This window comes from Octopus bimaculoides, chromosome 5 (assembly GCF_046866305.1).
Source record: "Octopus bimaculoides isolate indiv1 chromosome 5, ASM4686630v1, whole genome shotgun sequence".
Taxonomy (NCBI): Eukaryota; Metazoa; Mollusca; class Cephalopoda; order Octopoda; family Octopodidae; genus Octopus; species Octopus bimaculoides.
In genome coordinates this window covers 91,885,525-91,913,024 of record NC_142932.1, presented here as the reverse complement: position 1 = coordinate 91,913,024, position 27,500 = coordinate 91,885,525, and the positions used below count along the sequence as shown (strand labels likewise).

Here is a 27,500-nt window from a genome sequence, read left to right as displayed (position 1 = left end):
ACGTGTGGCTTGAAAGAAATTTGCTTAATGAATGTTTTATTCAATGGTTATCTAAAAACATTTTCCATCCATTGCGGCAGGACCTGTAGTTTATTAAAAAACGTACCATTTAAATATAACCTATAAGGCAGTAGATTTTCAAAATCGATAAAACTTCGGAATAAATATCTTGCAAGCATTTCAAGTTTCAAGTGCAAATCCTGTTGAAGTCAGATACTGAAATCAACTTAATCGAGTAACTCACCAACCTGAAAACTTTGGGCGCTGTATTTAATTAGGGAATAATTATAATTATTTTCATTCATTTTTTTAAAAAATGCACCATAATGCCAGTTACCAAAGTTGTCACGATTAATAATGTTTACTGAATTCGAAATATCGAGATTTCTTATTAACCTAAGGTCTGGCAAATACTGATAAAGAGTTTGCTAAGGAGATCTAACACTAGTTACTTGTACTTGTGGTAATCACCCGAGGTGGGTTAAGCCGGCTCTTACCAATGAATTCACTACGTTCCTCATGAATCTTGACCACATCCGACTGTCAGCCGCAGTCGTGGCTGTAATGGAGAACCACAACCTGTTCCACTGACGAAGACCATAAGTGGGCGGGCTCGATTGTGCTTCCACATCTACCTTTACCATTGCCAGCCATGTCTTCAGTTGTCCTCCAGCTTGTTGTCGCCAGCCCGGGAGAGGAGCCGGATTGACTACCTTGCGAATGCATCCACCCCCATAGCCATTCGATATTTAAAAACGAGTTTTATAGAAACTTCTTTCAAAATTCTTATTTTGTTTTTTGACATATTCAACTTGTGTAGGTTGAACTATGCAAAACGTTAAAGAAAGAAACCTAGCTCTTTCCTGCAATCTATACCAATATGTACATCTAAACTACAATTTTTTTGTGAATCCCCAATTTACTACTTTGCTGTGTAGACCCTACCCCCCCCCAAAAAAAAATCTTATGTGGAACATCGGAGCCATATGGACCCTGGTTGAGAACCACTACATTAGCATTTGCTTAGTAGTTTGTTTTTCATGAAGAATGCATCTCTTAGTCATCCCTTTCCTCACGAATTCTACTCATTCTTTTTCTATTGCCAATACACTTGACGCTTCAGGACATTTGAATAAATTGGTGTAGACGACTGTGGCAATGATGCACCTGCAATTGAACCGGTTAACCGTATTTAGAGATCCATTGCTTAGTTGCATGACCTGCAATATAAAGCGACTAAAAATATTTTAAATCACGCGCCTTGTTATTTATCTTAACGGGAAAAGAAAGATGACGTACGTGGTAGGTAGCCATAGTATGATTCAAGAAAACAAGAGCTTACGGCTAAGCCGTTGATCATTCAAAGTTCGGTTAGCGTTAAATGGGAACAACAACCATTTTATTAACTGCATTGTAATCTTAGTCATATTTTATTTTGTGATGTGATTGGTTAAGAAGGAAAATAATTTGATCTTAATTCCTAACAACAACGTTTCTTCTAAGTTTTCAGTACTTGGAACACTGCGTATGTGCGGGCGCATGCAAATTTGTATATATATATATATATATATATATATATATACATATACATATATATATATATATATATATATATATATATATATATATATATATATATATATATACATACATACATACATACATATAAAATACACACACATATATATATATATATATATATATATATATATATATATATATATATATACATATTAATATATATACATATATATATATATATATATATATATATATATATATATATATATATACATATTAATATATATACATATATATATATATATATATATATATATATATATATATACATGTATATATTTATATATATATATATACATATACACATGTATATATACATATATATACATACATATATATATATATGTGTATGTGTGCATGCGAATTTGTGCGCGTGTATACATATATATATATTATATATGTGAGTGTGTGAATGTACATATAATATATATATATGTATATACACGCGCACAAATTCGCGTGCACACACACGTACACACACATATTGTTCCAAATATTGAAAACTTAGAAGTATTAGTGAAATGCCACGCAATGCCTGTTTCCTACAAAAGACTAAACAAGTAACAAAGATCAGCGGGATATTCCAAAATATTTACAAAAAAATTTTTTTTCTTATTCAAAATATTAATTGAAAACTGGTAGCTTAAATAGAGTCTCAAGATTTTTCTATTAAGTTTAGATAACCTAAAATCATATATGCACGCACGAAACAAACACCCTAACTATAATGCAATTTTAACACATGCACTACAGAAACACAATCACATGCACGCCTCTCCATACATAGAGATTCATATGCATATACACTCACACGCACGCACAAACGTATTTGTGTGTGAAATCCGGTGAAATTTATTCAATACATTAAAAAATAAACTTCGCGTTATTGAAAGAGTGAATCATCAACTTTCGAAGGGTTACTATATGCATGATTGTACAGAATGTGAGTTAAACAGCGGTGCAATGAGTACAACAGAGACCAACCTTCATAAAATATATCTCAGAAATTTTCCTTCCCCGCAGTTGAACAGGCTCATCACAGATTTCGCATAAGACACATGCTTGCTCGAAGAATTGCACGTTTTCCCGCAATATTTCTAGCTCTAAATGGTTTATTTATTTTTTATATATCTAGCACTGTAGAGGCGCAATGGCCCAGTGGTTAGGGCAGCGGACTCGCGGTTATAGGATCGCGGTTTCTATTCCCAGACCGGGCGTTGTGAGTGTTTATTGAGCGAAAACACCTAAAGCTCCACGAGGCTCCGGCAGGGGATGGTGGCGAACCTTGCTGTACTCTTTCACCATAACTTTCTCACACTCTTACTTCCTGTTTCTGTTGTGCCTGTAATTCAGAGGGTCAGCCTTGTCACACTGTGTCACGCTGAATATCCCCGAGAACTATGTTAAGGGTACACCTGTCTGTGGAGTGTTCAGCCACTTGCACATTAATTTCACGAGCAGGCTGTACTGTTGATCGGATCAACTGGAACCCTCGACGTCGTAAGCGACGGAGTGCCAACAACAACAAAAAAATATCTAGCACTATGTCTTTCTCCATTTCTAACTTACGGCTAAAAATAAAGCAGCCCTGCAAAACACAACCGGTCTTTACACACAGACGCACAGAACAACAGCAATCAAATAACGGCAGGAGACTGCACAACAAAAATCAGCGATCTGACTTGTCACCAGTACTCTTGACAAAAGATGCCAGTTAGTCTTTTACACCTACCAGGCTCGTTCGTATTAGCCTGAGTTGCTGGATAATTTTTCGTTCCTTTAAGAATGTTATAGAACAGGAACTTTACATAGATTGGAATTTAAATCCCAATCGCTATAGAAATTCATTGTTTCAAGGAAAAATTGAATCTGAATAACTTTTTAATTTTTACGATTGTAGATAACAACTCGGGCTGTAACTTCTAAGCGCGAGTCAGGTGCGTGTGAACGATGCCGAGAGAACGAGTGCTACGGATGATATTTTTTGACAAAGAACACCTCTAAGACACTGAACAAATTTAAATGAACTGCGACCAGGCTCAATGAAAGGAGCCCGAGCTATGGGCTGCAATTAGATACTTGAAGTCACTGTTGGCAGAAATTAAATCAGTTTGCAAATACACGTTCACTTTACTAAATTTATACTTGGGCTAAGCCCGAACAGCCCGAGTGTCGGGAGATATTGATTGGGACGAAGAGTAACAATGGAAGGAGGCTCTCTATATATAATAAAGGAAGATAAAAACTATATATATATATATATATATATATATATATAAAATTATTTAAAATTATAATACAGGGTATCAAGAGATACCACCACGCTGAAAAAATAGCAGTCAAATCCTGACTCTAAAACCACAATAAATGTTGGCACGGCTAATAGTGCCGTGTGTACATTTATTGTGGTTTTAGAGTCAGGATTTGACTGCTATTTTTTCAGCGTGGTGGTATCTCTTGATACCCTGTATTATAATTTTAAATAATTATTACCTTTGATGGTTTTTATTCCCATGCTGACCACTTGATAAGATCACTATTTTAAATATCGATCTTATCCTTATTTATATAAATATATATATATATATATATATATATATATATATGTATGTATATAAACACAAAGACAAAATCCCATGCGGAAGTCTATTTATTGTTTTAGTAATTGAAACAGTGGATTCCAGTTAATGAAATCAGCAGTTGGTAATTTGGTGTAGAATCCTATGACACAGTACGTCTATATATTAAATTTCTTTTCAAAACATAGATTTGATAAATGAGGTGGGGTACTTTGTTTCCAGAACTTTTTTAACCATTGGAGCAGTGTTAGCGAAGTAGTAGTAGTAGTAGTAGTAGTAGTAGTAGCAGCAGCAGCAGCTGAAGGAATAATTTTAGCTGTTAGGGCAATTGCACTAGTGAAGTAGTGGTAACGATAGTTGTCTTAGTAGTAGTAGCAAGGGCAATTTTGATAGTAGTAGTATTAGGAGGGTAATAATAGAAGTAATTGGATTAGATAGGGCTGTTGTTGTAGTGGTGGTAGGTAGGATAAGTTAGCAGTAGCAGTAACAAGCAGCAATGGTAATTGTAGTAGTAGTAGTAGTAGCAAGAGCAATTGTAGTAGTAGTATATCATTTTGGGGAAATATAGTAGTAGTAATAGCTCAGGCAATTTTAGTAATAGTATTAGTAGCTAGGACAGTTGTAGTAACAGCTAGGGAAATTGTAGTAGTAGTTGCAGCACCAGCGGTAGCAGCAGTAATAACAGCAGCAACTGGGACAGATTTTGGAGTAGTAGTAGCGAGGGCAGTTCTAGTAGTAGTAGTAGTAGTAGTAGTAGTAGTAGTAGTAGTAGTTATCCAACATCACATATAATTAGCATTAATAATCACGTCCATTATGCGGACGATTGCGGCAAGGAGGTGAAAGATAACGGCTCTCTAATGGGGTAGGATATTCGGCATGGAACTATACATATTTCAGAATGGAATGCAATGCTGCTCTACCAAAAATTGCCCGGAGCACAGTCCTCATGGCCTAGTTCTTCCCAGAAGTCTGAAATCTCGAGTCAATTAGAGCTGAAGCCCTTTTAACTACTTCAACTGTAGTTACAACATTGAACTTGTATTGAAAGAAAGCCACAACTCTAACGACGTGAAAACAAATACAAGACATAGAGATAATAACAAACTTTTGCTTGAATAATAATAATAATAATAATAATAATAATAATTGATAAAAATAATAAATAGTAATAACAATAATGAATCATTTATATATGTGTGACACAGGCATACATGCACACACACGTGTGTATGTGTATACGAAACACGTATTGTCCAAATTAAAAAAAAAAAATTAAGAGAAGCCTTTATGGAAAGGCAAAGTGAGTGAGGAGTGACTATAGATAATATAATGTTTGAAGATGAAGATTGTTTTAGAGAAACACGATTAGATATAGACACACATGCATATAGACAGGCTGAGGGAAGAGACACAAACAAAGAGAGAGAGAGAGAGAGAGAGAGAGAGAGAGAGAGAGAGAGAGAGAGAGAGAGAGAGAGAGAGAGAGAGAAGAGAGCAATAGGCTAATTTTATGAAGACGTGCGCCGAAGGTAGATATAAGCTGCTGCAGCCAAAGGTTGGATGTGTTGAAGGTAGGATTAATAGATGCCGTAGCAGTGTTCGTCAGGATAATTTGTCTAACATCACAACACTAGAAAGATGCGTTTAATTGATAGCTTTCAGTCACGAATTGCTGTGGAAGGAGACGTGGAGGCGTGCAGAAGATAGGAGCAGGTAGAGTATGAAACGTTGAGATAGATTAACAGACAAGGGGGAGGAAACAGAGAGAAAAAGGAAAGGGTGGAGAGAGAGGGAAAGAAATAGAAAAAGTAGATGGTAAGAGAGAGAGATAGAGAGAGAGAGAGAGGAAATGGAGAGGCTTTATTTAGAGTGGAGAGAATGCAAAGAGCTGTGAAAAAGGAAGATAGAAAAATGATAAAAATATATATAAAATAAACGAATACGTATAATGGAATAGGGAGAGAGAAGGTCAGGGAGTTGTAATTTAAAGACGAGATAATAATGGTGTAGGGGCAGAGTTTTCGATCTCAGGAGAAAGAAAATAGTGAGATGAAGATGCTGAGAGTGCTAAAGGGAAACATAAAACACATACAGTAACAACAACGAGCGACATATGTGTTAAAGAAAGAAATAGAACTGGCGAAAATAAGAAAGAGATAGGAGGAGGAGGAAACAAGGAGAGGAAAAGAAAGAAGATTAGGTGTCAAAAATTAGTCAAAAGAGAAAGAAAGAAATGGACACGGAAGAATGCACATGAACGCCTGTATACATCTATATACGCACTTACATACGCCAAGCGTGTATGTGTGTGTGTGTGTGTGTGTGTGTGTGTGTGTGTGCGAGTAACACTTAGAGTAGTGGCCAGGCGATTCTATGACTGTTAAATATTAACACTACTTCAGATATTGAGTGCCCTGTTTTCTGTCGTCTGCAAACACACACACACGCACACCTGTATATATATATATATATATATATATATATATATATATATATATATATATATATATATATATACATACATACATACATACGCACACACACACGCAAACACACACATATATAAAGAATATACCAGCTCACAAGACTACTACATAGCCACACACACACACCCATGCACACCATGATTTATGTATGTATGTATGTATATATGTATATATATATGTATGTATGTATGTATATGTGTATGTATGTATGTATATATATATATATATATATATATATATATATATATATATATATATATATATATATAAAACCATTGAGCGGAATCAATTTCTATCAGGGACGAAAAGCAGAGGGGTTGGAAAAATCATGGAAGTGTAATGGAAAGTTTAACCTCCGGGTCTTTGGGCATTCAACATAGATTAGCCTTTAATGAGATGATTCCTTTTTCCCACACTGATAAAAATATTGCAAATTTGAACCCATTTGATGCCTCCTTTCACTCCATTTTCCAATTGCTTCTGACTTCCGTTTTTCTTTAAGCTTATCCATTCGATGTTCTATCTCCATTCTTCATTTTACCTCATCCATATGTCGCTTTTCTGCCGGTTGTTTTTTTAACCTTTTCATATACATACATACATACATATGTATATATGCGTGCCTGTGTGGTAAGTAGCTTGCTTACCAACCACATGGTTCCGGTTCAGTCCCACTGCATGGCACCTTGGGCAAGTGTCTTCTACTATAGCCCCAGGCCGACGACCAAAGCTTTGTAAGTGGATTTGGTAGACGGAAACTGAAAGAAACGTGTCGTATATATATATATATATATATATATATATATATATATATATATATATATATATATAAGCAATGTTAATTCTCTAAATGAAGTATTAACAGTAACTGCACGATAAAGTGTAGTATATTGCCACTTAAGTGTGGCTGACCCCTAGGGGTGGATGTTACTGTTGCTTTTAGCCCCAGGAGGACATCTCCTCCAGCTGGCTTATCGACACACGACTGTGTCCTGTTTGCCAAGGGAAGTTATCCCTCTCACCATGATCTGTAGCACGAACGGATCCGGATTTCAGGGTTATTTCCCTTCGTCGGCGTTCGACAGCCACTGACCCTTTGGTCGGCCCGAGGCTATAGTAGAAGACACCTGCCCGAGGTGCCACGCAGTGGGACTGAACCCGGAACTGTGTGGCTGGTAAGCAAGCTTATATATAGATGTGTGTGTGTGTGTGTAAGTCCGTGTTTGTCCCCCCAGCATTGCTTCACATTCGATGCTGGTGTGTCCACGTCCCCGTAACTTAGCGGTTCGGCAAAAGAGATCGATAGAATCAGTATTAGGCTTACAAAGAATAAGTCCTGGGTCGATTTGTTTCTACTAAAGGCGGTGTTCTAGAATGGCCGCAGTCAAATGACTGAAACAAATAAAAGAGTAAAAATTGTGCCAGCGTGTATGTTCATATATATATATATATATGAACATACACGCAGGCACAAGATATCTATGCATTCTGATATTATATAAGCCTTTCGCAATTTCTCAGCGTTGCATTTCGTTCAATCTCTCAATTTCTTTTTTTCTTTGCTATTACATATAGTTTTCATTTACTAGTTTTTCTTATATGCCATTTTCACTTCCTCCTCCTTCTTATCATCAACATCATCATCGTCACCACCACCATCACCATAATCATCATCTTCACCAGCAGTAGCACCAGCATTATCATCGTTTCCATTCTGCTTCCCCATCTCCTATTTTCTGTATAACACCTTCTGCGACATAGAACCGCAAATAATCAATTTGTCCTGTTATTTGGTAGCATATTCCTCTCTGCAATATCTATCTTCCTTTCAACAGCCCAAAGCAGAATTAATAGCAACTTAATTTATCCTATCGCGGATAGTTTAGATTTGAGTGACTCTCAGATGGAAAAGGGCACTCGTACCGACCACACCATAAAGCAGTAATTACCGAGCTGTTATTGAAACAAGTGTACATATTTTATTGGCTACAACCACTAATCAGTAGTTTTGTGAGATGTTTTATGGATACATATGTGTACGTATACAATGAAGTCGCTGTATGTGATGAGTTCAGTCGCGGACGTGATTTTTACGTTGCTGCAGGCACCGTATTATGTCGCTGAATGAGCATCTGAAATAGACCTGTGAATAAGAAGAAGCTAAACGTATTGGTGAGGTTTCCTCTGGATCCTATTGATTAGACAAACAATTGAACAATTCAGAATCTCCAGATCTTCATCGTTCATTAGATCTCTTTTTGTGCATTTATCTATGCATCGTCGGAGTTCTAAAGAGATGAAATGTTCTGCCTTAGAATTCAATGTCATTTGTTTATTTGGTTGTCGCTCGATGCCACTCATATCCCCGTGAAGGTTTCCTGAACTGGAAGAATGATATAATCATTTGCGGTTAGCCTGGTTAATTTTTAGGTTAGATTATTTCAGGTTAATAAGTGGACGCTGTATTAAAAGGATGCAGTTCTAAGAAAAATCAGGCATTGGGTAAACAAGGTTCAATATGGTTAAAGATATATATATATAAACTCTGATAACGGATTTGGGCGATTGAATTATATGGAGTTGGAACTCAACGCCATCCAAGAGACACTTACTTGCAGGTTGATTTAAAAATTTAAAGCAAGTTTCTGATAGAGTAATGCGTTTTTATTCTATATTTAAATTTCAGTAGTAATCTAATGATTTTAGCGATTTTCTATAAACTCAAATACACATATTTGTATGAGATAAAACAAATTTATTCAGACTTAAGATAAATCAGATTTCAAATTTTTCTGCAAATAAATTTCAACTTTACATTATGAAGTTGAATTTAAAATTTGAGTTATATAATCTTATTACAAAGAAAAAAGTAAAGAATATTAAATCGAGATATGGCACTTGGATGTGATATCTACAGGAAGCACGATATACTTCAGTATCGCAGCTTGCCCGCTTATATTTGAAGCGATATATCGTTATACGTCTTCAATGCATTATCAATAATTGTATATCAACGGGAAGGATTATCAAAATCTGCATAGCTAATTGTTAAAGTGTTGCCTCGTATTTTACAATGACATAAACTGGTATAACCTTGTTTCTCTAAGCTTATATCGTAATTTCATTGAATTTAATCTGTCAACGTATCCTTTGTTTGTTGAGAAATCATGTTCGCTGTTTATTGTTAAATATACAAAATGAAAAACTCTTCTCAGCACCTCCAAACTGCTATTTGCTTATACTGGTGTCTTTTTTTTTTTTTTTTTTCGTTCCTTCTTTAAATTGTTGCCTAAGTAATAAAATTTAGCCACTTTGTCGTCAGTTATATTCATCGGTGGTACGGAACATATTTAGTGAAAAGGAGAAAACTGATTGGAGTGTTAGGGAAAGGGAGAAAAAGGGAGAACGAGAAGGAGAGAGAGGGGGAATGAAATAGAGGGACAAAGAACAGAAAGCTGGATAGTAAGGGATATATACATACAGAGAGAGAAAAAGGGAGAGAGAGGTGGAAAAGTGGAAGGAAATGAGAGCAAAATGGCGAGTGTCAGAGAGAAAACACAGAAGAGAGACAGTCAGAGAGGGAATATCAAAGAAATGATAGTTAAAGGAAATAAAGCTAGATTAGTAGATTGATCAGTGAGACAGTAATAAAACTGAATGAATGGGAGGGGGAGAAGGAAAAAAAAGAAATAAAGACTAGTGATGGAGATAAAGCTTGAGAAAGTGCGGCAAAGAGAGAGGAGAGAGAGAGAGAGAGAGAGAGAGAGAGAGAGAGAGAGAGAGAGAGAGAGAGACAGAGAGGGGAGAGAGCTGATAATATCACACTATCAAACAGCTAACATATGTAAGAGGACTCGCGTGATTAACGAAAGTTCTGTAAAGGACATTCCATTGTTGATGAAAGATATTAATAACAGCGATATAATCCCACCATCCACACACACGCAAACTCACACTTACACACTCGCTCACATACACGCCCCCCCCCTCACACGCCCGGTCCCCTCCTCTCCTTTTTGCTAATGCCATTGAAAAAGAACACTTCTCAAGAATTCAGCTCCTTTTCAAACACAATGACTTGTCATGTTATATTACCTCAACGTACAGAATTTCTCTTTGACTAAGGAATGATAGGAAGTTGATTCTATCATACTTCTATAATTCTATCTTTTCTTTGATATTCCCAAGAGATTTCAAACATAACAAAGGATATTCTATTATACTAATAAAAACAGAGGGAAAAAAGTGCACATTCTCTTACGAGTTATATTACATTAGAGGTCGCTGTCTGCCTGAATTGTGTGAACTAAACGTAGATTAAATAGAAGTGCCCAATAATGAAAATGCGCCAATAAAACAAAATATAATTGATCTCACCACAAGAGGATCGGAGTAAATTTCCTTAAACACGGTCATGCTTTATATATTCATATTAAATAATTGTTTTCGATGACAATCTTTATCGATGCACATTGATGCCTTGTAACAACAGACATATAGATATTCGCAGAACTTGTTTATTCATCTCTTTCTTTCGCTTCATGTATATGTATGATATTCAAGTATATATGTATGCGCATGTATGAACATACGAAAGCATATATTTACATGCATGTACGAATGCATATCTTCATATTTCGGATAGACTATTGTATACGATAACATCCTCCATACTTACTGGTTATGACGGGTCAGTTACTAGGTCGTTGCTTTTACGTTAGGAAGAGCCACGAGCATATGTATATGCAACACAAACTGTACAGATACTATGAATCATTATTCTTCGGAAGCAACGGATTATTGCTTTTTTTCGTCGATATCAACACCTTCAGCCGATATACATCAACAATTGATATATCTCACACAAGTCATTAAATAAAAATTGACTAATTCATTCATTCATTCATTTATTCATTCATGCGCACATACATGCACACACTACGAGCAGCCACAGTTAGTTTCTGTCGACTGAATCCCTTTCTAAAGTTATACGCACTGTGCACACACATACACATACATATACAAATATATATGCATATATATATATATATATATATATATATATATATATATATATATATATATGTATATATATATATATATATATATATATATATATATATATATATATATATATGTGTGTTTGTGTGTGTGTGAGTACACACACACACGCGTACACACACAAATGCGCACACACACATTATATATAGGCGAAGGAATGACTGTGTGATAAGAAGCTTGCTTCCCAAACACATTTTTCTGGGTTCAGTCCCACAACGTGATACCTCAGGCAAGTGTTTCTATTGTAGCCTCGGGCCGACAAAAGCCTTGCCTGTGGAGTTGGTAGACAGACGCTGAAATATATATATACACATATTATATACATATAATATATGTATATATGATATATATAATATATATGTTATATATATATATATATATATATATATATATATATATATATATATATATATATATATATATATATATATATATATATATATATATAGAGAGAGAGAGAGAGAGAGAGAGAGAGAGATAGATACATATATATGATATATGTATATATGTTATATATGGTATATATGTTATATATGTAGATACATATATATGTATATATGATATGTATAGGTATATGTGATATGTGTGATACACACACACACACACACACACACACACACACACACACACACATATATATGACCAAGTTAGTAGAGTACTAATCCGTTATTTGTATCCTGATACCGGTACTGCTTTCCCAAACGCAATTCACATTCAAATTTCTCAGTAGTTTTCGCTACTTCCGGATAGAAATAGGTCATGCAACTCTCAATCATCCATCGAAATGCTTTACGGTACTAACGTAATTTCTGTTCACAGTCACTTTCACTTTTTTAATAGACTTGGAGTCAACGATAAGTCTATACGAAACAAATATAGGATCTTTTTTAAAACGGGGGCCACATTTTTCATTAATGTTTTACGTAGTGTTTTTGGTACGGAAAGACTTTCAAACTTCGTATACTTATCTATTTTGTGTTATAGAACACAAAAATATTTTTGTATTCAAATTTATTTCATGTAAAAAATTGTCTTATTTCGATAATTTCAACCAATCACTGACAAGTATTCAGTTGTTTACATTTACTCCTTTGGCTCATTAAGCGATGTAAAGCGTATTTAATCTCTATACCTTCGTTTTATTTGCTTTTTTCATTTTAAATTTGCTTTAACCCTAACCCTAACCCTAGGGTTAGGGTTAGGGTTAGGGTTAGAGTTAGGGTTAATTGTTTCAGAATCATTTGTTTATGTAGTCGGCACTTAATGTATATCGGCTGAATGGACGTCAATGATTGGTTGAAATTATAGAAATACGACAACTTTAACATGGAATAATTTATGGATTTCTTTTTTTTTTAAGAAGACTAAGAGAAAAAGATGTTTTATATGACACATTCTACCAGTGTTCCAAGTTTCAAAGTGTTTCGTTAATGAAAAATGTGGCCCCCGTTTTAAAAAAGATCCCAAATATATCCCATCCTGCAACTACGCCCATGTTAAAAGTCGCATCTAGAAATATGCAACAAACCAGTTTAAGAAGTTCCCTGGTGAATATAAATGTATGTATGTATGCATGTATGTATATGTGTGTGTATATGTGAATGTGTGTATAAGGGGTGAGGAAGAAAGAGAAATAGATCTTTCTAAGCTATCAAAGCGTATAAACTTAGACGAGTTTGATCCATCGCCAGGCTGTCAACGTATTTCTTTTTTGTACATGAGCAGTATATGTACGTATGTGTATGTATGTATACGCATACATACACACACATATGTATGTCGAATGAAATACTAAAAATAAAATTCAGTCAGACAAGAAATAAGGATCGTCAGCGCGATAATTGATAACCGGCTAATTAATGATTATCCAGGTGTGACAAGATTTTTTTTTGGTTTTCGCTTTTTCTTGTTTTTGTTTGCGTCTCAGCTGGATACAGACTAATTACATACACATACATAAATACAGGGGGATGTGGATGTTCACCCTTACTGATAGTAATTATATAATATATATATATATGTATATACTCTAAACACAGTTCGTGTGTGTGTAGATACACACACACACACATATATATATATATATATATAACTGTATAATAATGTATCACAATTATATATATTCTCCGATTTGAAGTAACAATTTTTAAATTCAAACAAATGACCAAAAAGTGATGAGCTAAACCTAGCCAGAATCGAACCCACAAATCAACGCTTACTCGGCTCTTTGCGCATCTGTTAGTGCCGAACGCTCAACCATTAATTTCAGCCAAATTAAATGAATATATAGTTAAGCTGTCTCATACTACATATAATATTTGTACTCAAACCAGAAAGGCTTTGTAAGTTACGGAGACAAAGCTACCATTACGTCTGTCTCCTAGTGGTTGACAACTGTCGTGTGAATGCCCTTTTGCGCGCGGGCGAGCTTGTGCGAGCCATTCCATTATGTAGCAGTTCGAAATAGTAGTAGGGTCGAATGATCGACTAAATGCATCAATTTCGTGTCGTAGTATGCTTATTAGCCAATGACTGATATATATGAAAGAAAAATGGAAGATACACGTATGCGTATATACATACATATATTACATAATATCATATATATATATATATATATATATATATATATATAAATTCAGATGAGTATTGCAATATATATATATATATATATATATATATATATATATATATATATATATGTAGTACAATATATATAAAATGATATATAAATATAAATGTATATATCAATTATACTAATATTATATCATATTATATCATATCAAGAACATGATTATATATTTATTCTGTATGCTATATGAAATCCAATGAAGCGAACTCAAGAGTTTTCCTATTGAATGAAGTGCTGTGTAATTGTTTATTACTACGCATAGCTTAGTGGTTACCGTACTGCACTTACAATTGCGAGATCTTGGTTTCAATTACTAGATTGGGTAGTGGTTTTATTCTTGAGCAAAACGTTTCCTCTCACTTTGCTCTGCGATCGTTTCGACACCTGACGATTGGTACACCATGCACATGTTCACGCAACCTCGATTTGATGGAGAGAGTTAGCTAATGTGTGGCACGAACATTTTATCACTATAAACGATTCATTTGTGCAAGTCGTTCCTCAAAAGTTGAACACTCATAGAACGTTTTGGACGGGAGAGTCCAACTATATTTGAAATCCAATGAATCGAACTCGAGATTTACCTGTCGAATGAAGTACCGTGTAATTGCTTGTCTTGGACAATTCTGTGTGTTTCTTGTCATTCGATGTGATTAGAGAGGTGTAGATTAGCCCAGAGTGTTAATAATGGACCTAACCGAATTCCAAATCCCTATCGTATTACCGTTTTATGTATATATTACATAGAAACACTCTATATGTACTTGACAAACAGAAAATATAACGAAGAGAGAATGGCAACAATAATCAAGTTCTTCAAATACATGAAAATATGTGGCAACACAACAGTTAACACGAGTATATATTAGTCAAGGGTATCTAGAAAACGTACTCTGTGTGAAAAATGTCTCAGATGATGTTAACATTTGAAACTGCAACTGATCAAAGGGAGCTTGGAGAAAGATTAAGAGCTGAAATGCCGTTTCTGTTAACAAGCGGTGACCGAAATGTGTCGAGTGAATTATCTTTCCATAAATAACTTTAAAAATGTATCTTTTGTGATGAATGATTCTCTTTTGAGCAGAGCCTGTATCTTTTCCGTTGACACACACACACACACACACACTGAAAAGCACGCATACGTAATATATATATATATATATATATATATATATATATATATATATATATATATGACTCCTCTCTATCTCTCTATCTCTCTCTCTCTCTCTCTCTCTCTCTCTCTCACTATATATATATATATATATATATATATATATATATATATACTCTTTTACTCTTTTAATTGTTTCAGTCATTTGACTGCGGCCATGCTGGAGCACCGCCTTTTATATATTAAGGTACATTAATCTCTTTGATTCTTTAAATGTGCTGGCCCCCCCTGATAATTAATCTATATTGATTAATATATTAATATATGACTAATTACCAGATATTATAATAATATATATATATATATATATATATATATATATATATATATATATTCATCGTCATCATCGTTTAACGCCTACTTACCCATTCTTGAATGGTGCAGAGAGTATTTTTTTAGACAAATTTGTTTCTGCTTCCTCTTGTCAAGCCTCGCCTTTTTCGAATCAAAGGAATCATTTCCTCGTGGCCAATAATTTATCATCATCATCATCATTATTATTATTATTATCAAAAAGCACTTGAAACGAACAATATCATCGGTACGTTTGATACTCGTTTGCAATCATCATATGATGCCAAGACGAGTGCACAGACACACAGGTACACAGAGACACACACGCACACACACGCACACACAAGCACAATCGTATACATATATGTGTGCGTGTGCGTGTGCGTGTGCGTGTGCGTGTGCGTGTGTGTGTGTGTGTATTGATTTTAGTTACTATTAGTTTGAAGTTTCAGCGGTGGTTTACTCCGCCTGACAATTCAGTGTTTTAGAGATTTTATGCTTATAAGTACATGATTGAACTCTCTCGTTCTGTATGCATATATGTGTGCGCGTGTGCGCGCATTGTGTTAACACTGTGTCAGATTTGTATGTACTGAAAACATTGATCCTAATACACGTATATTTCTCTCTTTTTTTTTAGGTACTATGTATTCAGTAATGGTTCTCTCTTTTTCCCGAGTGTCCAACCTGAAGACAAAGGAATTTACCGTTGTGAAGGAATCAGCGCTCATCATCCCAAACAAGTCTTTACAGCAGAACTAGAGATGGCATGTAAGTAAATCTTATATTTTGACGTGGATTTATAATCCAATCATCATATCTCTTCTTTGTAATTATAAGATTAGTCTTAACGATATGTTATGGACTTTCATCCTCAAACGAACGACTGGGTATGTCGATTTTGATCCCACTGCATAGCGCTTTGCACATCTTTCTACCTTAGTCACCTTTATCAAATGACTTTACGGAGACAGTGCTGAAGCCTATCTTATTACTACCTGTTATTCTACTCTCTTACTCTTATGAAATATCCCACCGTCTCCCCATCCTCAATCCACTCTCCATATTCTCTCTTATACTTACCCTTTTTGTACCTTGACAGTTCGCTCCAGCACCTCATGTGCCATGTGTCTCCTATAACAAGATGATTCAGCTCATTCCTCTGCCATACATTAATTACCATCTCAACACCTGGAGTAAATCCAATTTCCCTCTCTTTCAAATAAACTGGCATTCAGTTGTATTGCAAATCACTTGGAAATCTTACTATCCTGAAAATCACAGCCAATACGCAATGTAATGTGTTTGGCATAAGGAAGGGCATCCAGATAACACAAATCGTGCTGAAGCTGACATTTGAGCTCAACGCATTTGTGTGCATGTCTGTAAGCGTGTTGCGAAGATGTTTAATGATGAAATACGTAATCATTGACGAAAATAATAAACTAACGGTGCGGTGTGGTTATGTGGTAAGAAGCTTGCTTCCCAACAATGTGGTTCCAGGTTCAGTTCCGCGTGGCACCTTGGGCAAGTTTCTTCTACTATAGAATCGGGCCGATCAAATCGTTGTGAGAGGATTTACTAGACGGAAACTAAAAGAAGCCCGTCGTATATATATATACACACACATATGTGTGTGTGTTGATGTTTGCGTTTGTCCCCCACCACCACTTGACAACCAGTGTTGATGTGTGTACCTCCCTGTTACTTAGCAATTTGGAAAAAGTCACCCATAGATTAAGTACTAAGTTTAAAATAAAATACGTCCTCGTTCGATTAAAATGCCTAAAGGCGGTGCTCCGGCATGGTCGTAGGGAAATGACTGAAACAAGCAGTAGAAAATGCCGAAAAATACCTTATAGTATTTATTTTGTTGGAATTTGCTCATGCAGACTGGTTAGTCTCGCCCTCATAAATGAAACGAAACAGTTATAGGTTTCGAGCTAATCTGTGACCCATGATACTATTTTACTCAATATGTAGAAAAAAGAAAATAATATCATGTATGGTTAATGAAATCGCCTCACAGGCTCGAAGAAAATTCAATAAATAATGTTAGCTGTGGTGGTTTTATGTTGCAACACTCTATTTTAATCCAAGCATTAACCCGCATGCACACGCACACGTCTATGTGTAGGTAAGGGATCGATTTTAATTGAGTAAAAAGTGATGGAGCAATATATATTTATTATGCTTTATAAAAGAGGTGAGTGAAAAAATTTTGAAGCTGCAGTGTTTCAGCTGGTAGATAATTCTGTTTACTAAATTTGAACATTTACAATATTCCCTAGATTCCTTGCTTAGACGAAACGGAACTTATTGATTAGAGTGCAGTAAGTTATCACTAATCTATCGATATGTTTGTCTGCAAGCAGGTATATGCTAGTGTGTGTGTAGAGTGAGAAAGAAAGAAAGAAAGAGAGAAAGAAAGAGAGAGAGAGAGAGAGAGAGAGTGAGAGAGAGAGAGAGAGAGAGAGAGAGTGAGTGAATGAGAGAGAGAGACGGAGAAAGATAGAAAAGGAGGTGGGGGAATACTCTTATACAGTCTGTCGTTCATTATTCACAAATATTAACTCATAATTTTGGCAGTAGGCCACTAATCAAAAATAGCAAAACCTACCCTTTGCAAGCGTCTGTGAGCGTATATACATGTGTGTGTGTGTGTGTGTGTGCATGTGTGTGTATAATTACACACACATACACACACATACACACACACACATATATATACTAGCAGAGATACCCGGCGTTGCTCGGGATTAAAATGGTATAGTTTGTATACATATATATAATACAGTTATGTTGGAACAGGTGATACGGGAAAGTGAAGCATTGACGACCCAACATTTGTGGAGTAAATGATTGTCTGATTCGACTAAGCAACATGTAATACGTCCGTTTGGAGGATTCCAAGCCCTAACCTGTCATGGAAAATTGGGAGTGGGGTGGTATATAATTTTTGAACCCGCCGAAAAGCTGTCAGTGGATATACTCGCCTTTGAGGCGACCCATCGTGTGATTGACAATCAAATGAATGGAGGTGTGATGGTGATATTGTACGTGTAATGGGTACATTCCGGAAACGGGCTGCAATGGGAAACAGCAACGGGGTAGTGAACGGTGGAAATGTTGCAGAATGCGAAGGATTGACATTAGATTGCTGGTGACGCTGTAGAATAAGAAACACAAAGGCTATGCAGTCACATGAGAATATGTAGTAATGAATTACTTGAAAACTAAGGTATAATGGCTTACTGCATGGTTGGTAGGAGTAATTGGAAAATATGATTTGATATTAAAGTCCGTGCAGGAAACTGCTCTGTTGGTGCAGTCTTCGGGTTTGTTGGTATATATATATATATATATATATATGTGTGTGTGTAGATTGTGTGTGTGTGTAGATGTGTGTGTATGTTTAATAACGTACCTAACGCGGAATACATACATTCTATGAGCCATATGCACACTCATAAGCTTACACACATACACTCACAAACAGATACACAGTCATATACAAAACGTGATGTCGTTGTCGTCGTGGTATAAAATGTTCTGTTGACAATAGAATGATTATCTCAATGAAATGTTATTTTGTTTTAATCGAAATGAAGATAAAATTTCCTATTGACACTGGCCAGCCCTCACATACATATAGTAAGACACACAGGGGCATACATTCACGAATGTCAGTCATTGTATATGTATGTGTAGATGTGAGTGTGTGTGTTTAATAAAGTATGGTTACATATGCACGTGTAGATGTGTGTGTGTGTATGTTTAATAACGTCCTAACGCTGAAAGACACACACACTATAAGACATATACACATTCATACACTTACACACACACACTCAAATACAGATACAGAGTAATTTACAAAGTGTATATATATTACATACATGTAGATATGTGTATGTATATAACGTCTGTATTTACGTACGTGCGCTCATACGTACGTATGTATGTATGTATGTATGTAGGTAGGTAGGTAGGTTGGTAGGTATCAGAATAAATGGATTGTGAACAGTTTCTTGTTTGCATTTAAATCCGAAACATAGAAGGAGGACTTACAGTTAAGAACTAAACTGGAAAATGTATTATATGTGCGCATGAGTATATGTAACTAATACACACACACACACACACACACACACACACACACACACACACACACACACACACACACACACACATATATATATATATATATATACACATACACACACACACACACATATGCGTGTGTGTGTGTGTGTGTGTGTGTGTGTGCGTCACCCAAAGGCTCTTAAACGGTGTGTCCAGCAGGAAAACGGATTTATTTTATTTTCGAAAGCTATACACCAAAGGAAAGGTTTGTTATCAAAATATATATTTTACAATGGGAAATAAACTCAACTTCCAGATCGCTAAGATTTTATGCCTTTAGAAGCCGCCATCTTAAACTCGGGATTACCTGAGTGTTTGTACGTTTGTGTGTGTTATCCATCTCTTATATCTTTCTCTCTATCTACCTCTCTCTCTACCTGTCTATCTGTCTCTCACTCTGTATTTACCTTACAGACACACTTTCTGTATATGTATATCTCTCACGCATGCTGCTCCCCCCCTCTCTCTCTCTCTTGATATGACATGTAATACAACTTAGTCACAGGAATCGAGCGCCTCTGTCTATGTGCCTCTCTCTCTGTTTATCTGTGTCTCTGTCTCACACGCTTTACTGGATTATAAACTTTCTGCCTCTCTATATATGCTTACCACACTCTCCCTCTCACGATTGCTCTGTATGTATATCTATCACACTGTATTTGTTTGTACCTGTGTGTGTGCGTGCGCGTTAATGTGTGTGTGAGTATAGCGCGCGCGTGTAAATATGTGTGTGTGTGCGTGTCAGTGTGTTTGTATGCATAGGTGTAAGAAATTTCGTTAGGGCGACAGAATCGAAAGACCCTCGCAGAGTATCAGCAGCAAGCTCGCTTCTTTTGAATGCGTTCGGCCAGGTTACTATTCGGAATATAATTTTCTCTCATCAATTCATAAATCCTATCGACTCTGAAATAAAAGATTAGGAGGGATTCACATCGTCTCCGAGTAAGATATTGGGGGAAAAAAAAACAAACAAACAAAAAAACAATGCTCGCTGTTTTTTAAATTTTCATTCCAACGTAAAACGAATAGAATAATCAATTAAAATTCTTTATTTACAGATCTTGGAGATTTTACACCAGACCTTTTTGAGCCACGCCTCATAACAGATTTTCCAATGGTTATCCCAGTTCATTCTAAATTCGAGGTGAAAGTTTATCCTGCGACTGGAAAACCGAAACCAACTTACAGGTAAATACATTTTCCTAAATGATCGTTTCTTTTACGCTTACTATGTTTATTTATTTAGAATAATAATATTACGATTATTCGTGCTCAGACTTAATCATATAGTCTCGAGTTGGTTAGTGCTATTTGGAACTTAGTAAACAGACACTGTGCGGAAGCGAGATGGATATAGATATGTGTGTGTGTTATTTTTTACTACCCACAAGGGGCTACACACAGAGAGGACAAACAAGGACAGACAAACGGATTAAGTCGATTATATCGACCCCAGTGCGTAACTGGTACTTATTTAATCGACCCCGAAAGGATGAAAGGCAAAATCGACCTCGGCGGAATTTGAACTCAGAACGTAGCCGCAGACGAAATACCGCTAAGCATTTCGCCCGGTGTGCTAACGTTTCTGCCAGCTCGCCGCCTCGTGTGTGTGTGTGTGTGTGTGTGTGTGTGTGTGTGTGTGTGTGTGTGTGTGTGTGTGTGTGTGTGTGTGTGTGTGTGTGTGTGTGTGTGTGTGTGTGTGTGTGTGTGTGTGTGTGTGTGTGTGTGTGTGTGTGTGTGTGTGTGTGTGTGTGTGTGTGTGTGTGTGTGTGTGTGTGTGTGTGTGTGTGTGTGTGTGTGTGTTTACATATATATATACGTGTACAGAAAAGAGAGAGAGACCTAGAGATCTGCGCATAGGCGTAAGCAAGGCTGTGAGGTAAGATGTTTGCTTCCCAACCATATTGTTCAGGGTTCAGTCTCACAGCGTGACACACTGGGAAAGTGTCTTCTTAGGCAGGTGTTTTCTACTATAACCTCGGGCCGAATAAAGCCTTGTGAGTGGATTTGGTCGACGGAATCTGAAAGAAACCCGTCGTATATATGTGTGTGCGCGCGCGCGCGTGTGTGCATGCGTGTATGTTTGCGTGTGTGTCTTTGTCCCGGTGGTCGTTCTCTACCACCGCTTGACCGGTTTCGGTGCGTTTACGCCCCCATATCCTCGCGGTTCGGTAAAAGAGCTTATAGAATAATTACCAGGCTTAAAAAAAATGTACAGGAGTCGGTTAATACGACTATAAAATTGAAGACGTTGCCCCACCATGGCCGCAGTCTAATGACTGAAACAAACAGAAGATAAAAAATATGATGTGTATATGTGTAAGAGTGTGTGTGTTGATTTTCGAGGTCATTAATGAATCGTTATGCCGAAAGAAAATACCGCACCGTATTAAGTGCCGTCTCAGTTTCCCCAGTTTAATAAGGAGCCTATGTGATTCTAGCTTTCATCCTTTTGCAATTAGATATCAGACTAAGTGCTGGGGTGGATGTAATCTTCAGAAAACCCTTGAAGGTTTGTGCCTCAGCATGGCAGCAGTCCAGTGAACGAAACCAATTATACATAATTACATTACGTCTTAATTTAAAACTGATTTCTTTTACTTTAGCTGATTACTCGATGTGGTTTATACTTCTCATCTGTAAGGTTTTCATCATATAGCTGGCAAAAGCAGTCTCTGTTTTACCGCCACAAGGCTTAATTACATTTAAATGGGCCTGGTAGAAATAACGGATGTTGTTGCCAGCAATGTAGCATAAACGATTTTCGGGGATGTGGCCACGTTACAATAATAAAGATAAAGTAAAAATTCATTTTCATTGGCACAGCACTTTTTATCGAAGATAAAGCTACGATTCATTGAATTAATACACGTGATATTAGCATATAAGTGATACCGGATTTAGTTCATTTGAATTTTACTCTATCTCTATATAAAGCTTAGCCACTGACGTAATTTACCAAGATATAGTACGTCATGTATTACTTGAATAAATTTAACGAAACAAAATCTTTGGTTCATGACAGTTTATATTTGGAACCCAAAATTCTTTTGCCTTCTTTTTTGTGTTTGTTGATTTCATCATTGTGTGTGTATATACATACATACATACATACATACATACATACATATTCATGTGTGTGTCTGTGCGTGCGTGAAAGGTGATCAAGCTTAAGTTTTTTCTTTGTAGAGATTTTATGATGTATTGAGTAATCCTTCAATTGAATGATAAATTGTTTCGATACATTACTGGATATAATAACGAACATGTGGGCTGACCAAAGCCTTATGAATGGATTTGGTAGACGGAAACTAAATGAAACTCTATAGATAGATAGATAGATAGATTTATGTGGGTGACTTTGTGTCTGTTTGTATCCCCCCCCCCCGCCATCATTTGACAGCCGATGTTGGTGTGTTTCCGTCCCCATAACTAGCGTTTCGGCAATAATGACTGATAGAAGAAGTTCTGGACTTACAAAGATTAAGTCCTGGGGTTGATTTGTTCGATTAAAGATCTCTTTGAGGCTGTGCTCCAGCATGGCCGCAGTCGAATGAGTGAAACGAGTAAAAGAATAAAAACATATAACGCTCAGCTCGCAGAACCGTTAGCACGCTGGGCAAAATGCTTAACATCATTTCGTCTGTTTTGTCGTTCCCAGTTCACATTCTGTTGAGGCTGACTTTGCCTTTCACTCTTTCGAGGTCGATAAAATTAGTACTACTTGAAAACTGGGGTTGATGTATTTGACTTCCCCTCCCTCGAAATTACTGATCTTGTGTCAAAATTTGAAACCAATAAACATTATGTATATATATATATATGTATGTATGTATCCACACACAAGCACAAACACACAAATGTATTTGTGAACCACAATGTTAAAATTAAGAACCAAACATAAAATCATTGTGAAATTCTCAGTTTTGTTGAACAGTTATCTGACTACTTTTTAAAGAATTGTACTTTTAGGGAAAATAAGAGAGAAACCACCCACTTACCTTATTAGCATAATGCTGGAAGCTCAAAAATATTTCTACTGAATAGTGCTTAGAGATCCTGTATTATTTTTATCAAAAGATAATCTCAAATATCAACACACTAACAATAGGTTAAGAAAATATATTTCGCATGTAACTGAAGAGATTCCCCTTAAAAGTAGCAATTTATCATTCATTATGCATTCTTCAGTTATCTGATTAATATACAGATGTTTACTGCCAAAATACAAGACATTTTCAAAAGCCAGTGTTGTAGAAACAAGATAATATAAATTTTTGCCACAAAGCTAATTCAATTTATGATTCTTATCCTTAAAGCGCACTATGCACTTGGTTATGTACTGGTTATGGAAAAACAGGAACATTGGTTGAACACGAGAAACTGTAACTCAAAATCTTTTGTAGAGACATGGAAAATGATAGTTGTTTGAAACAGTAACTGTGTTGTGTATGTCTACGATAACACAGAACGAAAACTTACATAGGTAGTGATTGTAATCTTAATTAGCTATAATCATGTCTTTATTCAACAATTCTGTTTTTATACATGTGGTCTATGTTTGGGAAAATTACTATGGCGCATATAAGGGAAGACAAAATTTTGGTAAGACCGCTTGAAATAGCCATTATATAGAAAGAAATTTGAGTGAGTTTAAGAACTAGGCGTAGGAGTGGCCGTGTGGTAAGTAGCTTGCTTACGAACCACATGGTTCCGGGTTCAGTCCCACTGCGTGGCACCTTGGGCAAGTGTCTTCTACTATAGCCTCGGGTCGACCAAAGCCTTGTGAGTGGATTTGGTAGACGGAAACTGTAAGAAGCCCGTCGTATATATGTATATATATATATGTTTCTGTGTCTGTGTTTGTCATCCCAACATCGCTTGACAACCGATTGGGGTGTGTTTATGTCCCCGTAACTTAGCGGTTCGGCAAAAGAGATCGATGGAATAAGTACTAGGCTTACAAAGAATAAGTCCTGGGGTCGATTTCTTCGACTAAAGGCGGTGCTCCAGCATGGCCACAATCAAATGACTGAAACAAGTAAAAGAGTAACTAAATCAAAGAGAAGGGGAAATTGAATACTAAGAGAGTATAAAATAAAGAAAGATATTAAATAAGAGAGATCGGGTGAGATAGTTTAGGTGTATATTAACTGATAATGAGTGAAAGATGTGTGATGTCTTGAAGCTATTCATAACGTTCGATCTTAGCTTATTTCTTACTGTATTGCAATATATAACCTTCTGTCAATGTTTACTATCAAGATGGCATTCGCGTGGAGATAGATTATAACTTATGTCGCTGCTGGTGGTAATTTGGCATCAGTCCAAAACCTCCATATTAAATCAGAGTGCAGACATTATGTTTTCATTCTCTTTTCTTTTTAAAGCAAATTATTTTACCCCAAACAAATTCAAAATATATTTCTGAATTCTTTATCTTAGAATTGAAAACTTTTAATGAGAAATATGTTAGCATAAGAAAATTATATTATATAATAATAATTGTCTGACGGCAATAATTTAAGGACTATATTGCAGCTGTGTGAATATTATTAGTTCTTGGGTTTAATTTAATTTATTGACTACTATTTTTTAAATACAGTTCAGTCTTATATGAATAGACTTATTACAAAGACGCTCCAGGCATGACCACCACATATTTTTTTCAGACATAGTGTATCTACGATTAGTTTAGCCAATATGTCCTCCTTGTATCCAAGGAGCCATTAAAAGGAGTTCGACTGTTATTTCTGAGTGGTCGAGATTTTTGTAGAATTCAGCGCATGTAACTCTCAGCTATGATTATGCAAATTTTAGCGGCGACCATAATTTCTTCGCTACATAGCAATCTCTTCTTTGCAGGAAGTATTCAAATGATTAAAACAGAAAGGTAACGTACATACGTCCATTCACACACGCATACAAGAAGTCATCCACACAGACTCACGTACATACTTACACACACGTTTGTAGATCATAGAGAAAGACTTCAAAGTCTTAGATGGTATTGTTTGGTGTAAGCATTGCAAAACTTAATCCCTGCGTAGTATGTAATAGCGTCAGCAACTGAACGAATCTGGCGAACAATTACAAAGGAAATAACAAAAAGTGAAGCATGGATCCAGTATCTTGTAACATCAAAGGCTATTGAAGCCCACCACGAAAGAAAAATATACTGAACTCGTTGTAACGAGAAAATTAAGGAGAGCTGCGTTTAGTCTGTAACTACTTACTTGTTCTTAGATAAATCAAACTATTGGCAAGGAGCATCACAGACAGTATTCAAAGTAGATAAAGAATTGGCATAAAACAAGAGACTCACAGATGGGTCATGTGGTATGAACAATAACATGAGGAAATGTTAAGGAAATAGTAAGAGCCTCAGAATATACCCTTATTTTATACCCTCCCACTAAAATAAATAAATATGTGGGGATTATACTAATGCCTTTTATCATTTACTGTTTAAACTATTCAAGCAGTAACAGTGGTGGGCTGGACTACGACGATGCAATGATGACGGTGATGGCGTGATCTTCAGGAATGTTGTAGTTTATCACCAAGACAACTCTGATCGATAAGACATTCAGATTAAAAATATTCCGAGTATGGTAATCCTGTTCTTTTTTCGGACTACTTAATCGGAAAGTCTTCCCTTTTTTGTGAGAGGTGGGTGTGTGATTTGAAAGTAGTTGATTTTTAGTTAGCCGATTTAATGAGGAGAGACTCTTTTCTTTATTCGAAGGTCATAAAGAAGGAAAAGGAGGAGGGGTGATGGCGATGATAACAGTAATGATGGAATGAAGACGGGAAAATTTATATTATTGCTTGCAATATTTTTTCTGAAAATTTGTTTTTGTTTGGGAGTTGAAGTCATTCTATTGCCAGATTGACTTATAATTTACTGAAGTTTCTCCCACCCCGAATATAATATTCTTTTCTACTCTAAGCACAAGGCCCGAAATTTTGGGGGAGGGGGCTAGTCGATTAGATCTATCCCAGTACACAACTGGTACTTAATTTATCGACCCCGAAAGGATGAAAGGCAAAGTCGACCTCGGCAGAATTTGAACGTAAAAACAGACGAAATACCTATTTCGTTATTGCCCACAAGGGGCTAAACATAGAGGGAACAAACAAGAACAGATGAACGGATTAAGTCGATTACATCGACCCCAGTGCGTAACTGGTACTTAATTTATCGACCCCGAAAGGATGAAAGGCAAAGTCGACTTCGGCGGAATTTGAACTCAGAACGTAACGGCAGACGAAATACCGCTAAGCATTTCGCCCGCCTCCCCGAATATAATATTCGTCGAATGAAGGAGGTCTTGTTTATGATTATTTTGACAACCTGAGACTACTGAAATGGCCAATGTATATAACCTAAGCGTAATATGGAAATTCCAAGGAGTTGCAGCTCTGATGTAGAAGGGTTCAGAGAGTATGTAATACATACACAAATGCAGGTGTAAACCACTATCTAGACTATATTCTAAACCACGATAGAATATGCATCGGAGAAAATTGTATCGGTAGGC

General features: G+C 36.1%; 1 protein-coding gene across 3 annotated transcripts in view; it reads left to right on the top strand.

The window, feature by feature from the left end:
* The window catches only part of LOC106880012 (inactive tyrosine-protein kinase 7), a 420,029-nt gene that overhangs the window by 313,314 nt on the left and 79,215 nt on the right, over positions 1 to 27,500 (top strand). For all 3 annotated transcript variants that reach the window (XM_089352635.1, XM_089352634.1, XM_089352637.1), the window contains 2 exons: positions 16,451 to 16,581; positions 21,015 to 21,144. In XM_089352635.1, the coding sequence (XP_089208761.1) occupies positions 16,451 to 16,581; positions 21,015 to 21,144 (261 nt within the window). The remainder of the gene's footprint in view (positions 1 to 16,450; positions 16,582 to 21,014; positions 21,145 to 27,500) is intronic.